The 5,716-nt window shown below is 46.3% G+C and overlaps 1 protein-coding gene across 1 annotated transcript; it reads left to right on the top strand.

Annotated features, from left to right (window-relative positions):
- Nucleotides 1-1,095: 1,095 nt before the first annotated feature.
- Nucleotides 1,096-5,303, top strand: LOC114046829 (solute carrier family 52, riboflavin transporter, member 3-like). The gene is made up of 3 exons (XM_027867362.1): nucleotides 1,096-2,156; nucleotides 4,693-4,816; nucleotides 5,091-5,303. Exons 1-3 carry the CDS (start codon nucleotides 1,096-1,098, stop codon nucleotides 5,301-5,303), a joined length of 1,398 nt encoding a protein of 465 aa, XP_027723163.1.
- The last annotated feature ends 413 nt before the right edge of the window (nucleotides 5,304-5,716 follow it).

The raw sequence follows: 5,716 nt of genomic DNA, 5'->3' as shown, positions 1-5,716 counted from the left end.
CTGGGTGTGGAGAGTGTGGCAGGGAGTGGTAGAGGGAGATGTTCTGCCTGTGGCTGGAAACCAAGCTACGTATTATCAGTTCCCTTATTCAAGAAACATTTTCCCTGTTTGACTCTCACATCCAACACCAAGCTCTTGATTTGTTTTGTCTCTTTCCTTTTTGTTCTCTCCCTTCACTGAGCTCTGTATCTCTTTCTGTTTCTCAGTTCTTCTCTCCCTGCCTCTTTCTTTATCTCTCCCTATCTCTTACTCATTCACTCTTCTTTCTCTCCCATCTACTTTCTCGCCCATCTACTTTCTTCGCTTCTTCTGCTGTCTCTCCCTCTGTCTAACTCTCAGGCCCTCTGGCTCTTTCTCACTCACTGTCTGTCCTTTTTTCATTCTATATTTATATCTCTTTTGGTTCTCTTTGGACATTCAGGAAACAAGGTCCTTTCTGGCCAATTCCCCAAACAAAACCTCCACTTCAAGCCAAAATGCGCTGCTAGCAATCTCGGTTCTCCCCTGCCCCACCCCACCTCCTCATTCATATACAAGTGTATTTCCCCACTACCGCCAGACATTTATCTCTCAACAACTTTTGAGCTGCCCTCCTCCTGCTTCCCGTCCCAACATACCCTTTCTAGTCTCTACTTGTCTGCATTCCTCCCACTTCCCTCAGCCCCTCAGGGGTAGAGCTCATTTTTGTAATCCATTGTCAAGCTTCTGTCTCCTGACCAACCTCTTCCCTTCTCTAAGCCTCAGTTTCCTTGTCTGTTCAAAGAACAGATTGGACCAGGTCCTTCCTAGCTCGAACATTCTTTGTTCTACGTTCCTTTCCAGCTCTGACACGTGATTCTATGCTGTTCACATCTCTTCATCTGCTCTCACTAAGCCTTGTGGGGGAGAGAGGGAGGAGAGTGGAATATATTTATGCCAATGATGAGGGAACAATTTATCATAATATTCTCCCTTGAGATTGGCTGCTAAAATGTGGGGACAAGGTACAAAAACTTTGTGGGTAAATGCAGTAAATTGTATAATTTTCTTCTCCCTTCAATAGGTGACTCCCTAGACACTCCTAAAAGTCACCAGGGAGCTCAGACAAAGTGACCCATGTCTCTGCTCACCCATCTATTAATCTGCATCTTTGGCTCTGGCTCCTGGGTGGCCATCAATGGACTATGGGTAGAGTTGCCTCAGCTGGTATCAAAACTACCCGAGGGTTGGAATCTACCCTCCTACATCACAGTCATCATCCAGCTAGCCAATGTGGGGCCACTCTTCATCATCCTTCTCCACCGATTCAGGCCTGGCTACCTCTCTGAGGTCCCGGTCATCTATGTTGTGCTGGCCCTGGGCACAACTGCCTGCTTCCTCTTCGCTTTCCTGTGGGAGAAGACTTCAGTGGTGGCTGGTGTTCCGCATAGCACAGCTTTCCTGGTCCTCACCTTCATCCTGGCCTTAGTGGACTGTACCTCCTCTGTCACTTTCCTGCCTTTCATGGCCCGCCTGCCAGCCCAGTACCTTAACACCCTTTTTGTTGGGGAAGGGTTGAGTGGTCTCCTTCCTGCTCTGGTGGCTTTGGTCCAGGGCACAGGGACCAAAACTTGTGCCCATGTCACCAATGGCTCCATAACCACTGTGCCACCTAAAGTCACTAAAGTATCCTTCATCCCTGGGGTACTGAACATGACCATAAGCCCTGACCTCATTTCTAGAGCACCTCAGCCAGAGAATTGTCACCTCTCAGCCAATTTCTCCCCCTTTGTCTACTTTCTCCTGTTGTCCGTCATGATGGCCAGCTGCCTGGCTGCCTTTTTTGGCCTGACACGTCTCTCTAAGCGATGGGAACACTCTACTGAGGACTGCCCAGTCAACCAGGTGACTCTGAGATCCTTCAATCTCCAAGATGCCTCAGCTGACAGCAGCAATAGAGACAGCTGCTCATCACTGACCCTGCCTGAGGAGAATAGGGCCTCTGTGTGGTCACGGGCCCAATTAGCCTTCATCTATGCTGTGGTGGTTTTTGTGAATGCCCTTACCAATGGAATCCTCCCTTCTGTTCATACCTACTCCTGCCTGCCCTATGGTTCTAAGGCTTACCACCTGTCTTCAGTGCTTGGTGCTATAACCCACCCCCTGATTTGCCTCCTGTCTATGTTCCTACCAGAAATGTGAGTAACTCTGGCCCCTTGAAGTTTTCTCTCAATTGGAGGGAGTCAGGGAGAAAAAGATAAATAAGAGTTAGAGACAGGAAAAGGAGAGGGTAATTGAGGAACTGCCCCCCCCCAAAAGGCAGAATAATGGAGTAGTTAGAAAACTGGACCAGGAAATAAGGACCTTAGGGTTCTAACCCCAGTTCTACCATCATCTTGGGCAGCTGGGTAATGCCGGGAGTCAGGAAATCCTGACTTCAAATCCAGTCTCAGACACTTACTAGCTGTGTGATCCTGGGCAAGTTGCTTAACCTCCATTTGCCTCAGTTTCCTCAAAAGTGTTTGGTCTGAGGCCAGATTTGAACTCAGGTCCTCCTGACTCCAAGGCCAGTGCTCTATCCACTGCACTACCTAGCTGCCCCTAGTCTAAGGATTCTTAAGTTGGCATGTGTGAAATTGTTTTATTTAATATTTTGATAACATCTCAATATAATTGATTTCCTTTGTAATCCTTTGCATTTTATTTTATGCGCTCAAAAATATTCTGAGAAGGGGTCCGTAAACTCCATAAACTTTACCAGGCTGTCAAAAGGCTCCTCTCAAAAAGCCCTAAGAACTCCTGATCTAGTCCAACTCCCTCATTTGTTTTTTTTTTTTTTTTTGGGTGAGGCAATTGGGGTTAAGTGACTTGCCCAGAGTCACACAGCTAGTAAGCAACTCCCTTATTTTTACAGATAAAGAAATTGAGGTACTGGGAGATTAAGTAAATTACCCAGTTTATATTCCAGGAGGACTTTTAACATAAATAGATAAGTAAAGATAAAAGATGGAAGTTAGGTGGTACAGTAGATAGAGCCAGAAAGACCTGAGTTCAGATTTACAGACATTTACTCAGGCATTTTACTAGCTATGTGACCCTGGGCAAGTCATCTAACCCTTTCTGCCTCAGTTTCTTTATCTGTAAGATGAGCTGGAGAAGGAAATGGAAAACCACTCCAGTATCTTTGCCAAGAAAACCTCAAATTGGGTCACAAAGAGTCAGACACAACTGAAGTTACTAAACAACAAAGATAAAAGATAAATTTAAGAGGAAGAACATACTTGTCAGTCAATAAACATTTATTAAGTACCAGGTTCTATGCTAAGTGATAGAAATACCAAAAAAAGGCGAAAGACAGTTCCTACCCTCAAGAAACTCACAATCAAATGAAGGAGATTACTAAAAGGACTTGAGAGGATAAAAGCCAGAGCTGAGCTTGGAAGGAAGTTTTCTTATATGAAGAGATACTACCTATCAAGAAGTAGAATTTGAATCTGGATCCTCTGACTCTGAAGTCAGTGAATCTCTTTACTGGACCGCACTAAATTTTAAGGTCCTGTCTACCTAGAATATTCTATGTTCTAAGGTCCTTTCCAGAACAGACTCTAAGAATTTCTGTCCATGGGCCCAGGCTAGGCCTCAATGGTCTAGCCTGTGGCAAGGCTGGATTCTTGCCCTACTCATCCCAGTCACCACTGAATTAGTCCCTCCCAGCCAGAGAAATCCTGACACTTCTAAAAATACCTTGACTGTTAATTTTTTTGATCTTCCCATCTGTGAGTGGGAGCAGGATTGATGATGGTTGGAAGAAGTGATGGGGGCCTTGGATGAGTTTAGCTGCTGGGTTTGTTTGGATTCTAGGTTCCCAATTGAGTGTCACCTCTCACCTTGATTATTGGAGGAGTGGCAGCTACTCCTTGGAAAACCAGAATCCTGAAGGCTCTTGCTGGTCACATGGGCCTGTGTTCACCAATGGGTTTGTGGCTGCCACCCGAATTGAGTTTCCCTTGTGTGCAGAGCCCTGTTAGGGGTTATGGGCCTTAGGAAAACAAAGACATGGAAGGCACTGTCCCTCCCCTCCAGGACATTACAGGTTCTTGACTGAGACAGTGTTCACATACAGGAAAAGAACATTTACAATGTTAACACAAACAAGTTCAAATGAATGTCATGAAAAATTAGAGCTTGGAAGGACTTTAGAACATAAAATGTTGGATATGCATAGGAGCTGGATCTGTAACTCGGTTTGTGTCGGGAATTCCCAGGTGAGGAAACTTCCTCTAAGAATACAGTTTGCCACCTTCCCTTCCAGTCTTAGGAAATTGCCTAGACTCTAGTTGGTTAGTGAACTTGCCAAAGGTCAGACAGTTGGTTTGTCAGAGGCAGGACTTGAACCCGGTCTTACCTGGGTTTAAGGACTGCTCTGTATCAACTGTGTTAGTGTTGGAAGATACCCTAGTCAAACACTGTCATGTTATAGATAAGGAAACTGAAGCTTAGAAAGGAGAAGGGACTTCCCCAAGAGATTACAAAGCAGAGACAGCGATAGTCCCCCAGGTCCCCAGGCCTATCACACTCTTCCATGGCTGCTGGCAGGTGATTGATCATATTTGGATCAGATAAAGTCTTCCCCTTAGAAGTTTACTTTGGAGGTGTGGATATGGGAGGGAAGAGAAGGGTACCTTCTGACAGTGAAAAGTCTGAGCTGGGGACACTTTTTGCTTCCCTCCCCAGGTCTCTCTTTTGGCTGGGGGTTACCACAGTGGTGGGCACCGGTTTTGGAGCCTACAACTTGGCCATGGCTGTCCTGAGTCCCTGCCCTCTGCTGAAGGGCTCCCGCTGGGGAGAAGCCATCATCGTAAGTAACTGCTGCCCCTCTCTCAACTCTCCTCTTCCATCCTCCCTTCTTTTCTTTCCCCTTTCTAGAACTGAGTTCCTTCTAGAACTGAGTATCAAACCATCTGTTTGATTTTGGGGTGGGGAAGTCATCTCCGGTAGCCTCCTTGATGCTGAAGGGAAAACAGCTTGCTACTGGGGCTCCAATTATACTGGGAGGTCAGGTCCATAGGGTTCTTTTTGCCATGGAAGATCCTTTCTGAAGGGAAAGGGTATGTCTCCTTTTGTGTCTTCAGGTTATCTCTTGGGTGCTTTATGGTGGGATCCTGAGCTATGTCAAGGTGATGACTGGGGTGCACCTGCGCAAGGTGAGCCAGAGCGCCCTCCTGTGGTGTGGTGCAGCAATTCAGCTGGGCTCTGCATTTGGGGCGATACTCATGTTTCCTCTTGTCAATGTGTTACACCTTTTTAAGTCCTCCAATGGAAGCAGCCAGCAGTGTACCATCTGAGCCTGCCCTAGCACAACTTTTCTGGACTGAATTTCACTGGGCCAGGAGGGCCAAAGCCTTGGAGAGCCAATCTCATCTCCATCCAAGTTTTGCTCAGACATTGACACAGACATTCCCAACTTTGCATTCCCTACCCTGTCCTCCCCCCAGCAATGTTAAAGCTTCCACAATTTGAGCCATCAGGGAAGACTCTACTCCCATCTCCAAGAATCACAGCCACAAAATTCACTATTAGGTAGTCAGGACTTTGGTCAGTGTTTTTAGAAATCACTGTTTTTGGCATTTGGGTGCATTCTCTACCTCTGGGGGAAAGTAGGCTAGCCCACAGTCTAAGTTGCTTGGGGGGTAGCCTACTATTAACAGGTTAAGTGACTTACCCAGGGTCATTCACCCAGTATGTGATATAGACAAGA

This window comes from Vombatus ursinus, unplaced genomic scaffold, assembly GCF_900497805.2.
Source record: "Vombatus ursinus unplaced genomic scaffold, bare-nosed wombat genome assembly UNPS02014786.1, whole genome shotgun sequence".
NCBI classification, from domain to species: Eukaryota; Metazoa; Chordata; class Mammalia; order Diprotodontia; family Vombatidae; genus Vombatus; species Vombatus ursinus.
Note: the sequence above shows the minus strand (reverse complement) of the source record. Positions and strands in the feature narration are given on the sequence as shown.

Coding starts and splice junctions, on each gene's coding strand:
- LOC114046829 (XM_027867362.1), top strand. CDS start 1,096: ATGTCTCTGCTCACCCATCTATTAATCTGCATCTTTGGCTCTGGCTCC. Junction 2,157..4,692: donor TCTATGTTCCTACCAGAAAT/GTGAGTAACTCT, acceptor TTCCCTCCCCAG/GTCTCTCTTTTGGCTGGGGG. Junction 4,817..5,090: donor GCTGGGGAGAAGCCATCATC/GTAAGTAACTGC, acceptor TTGTGTCTTCAG/GTTATCTCTTGGGTGCTTTA.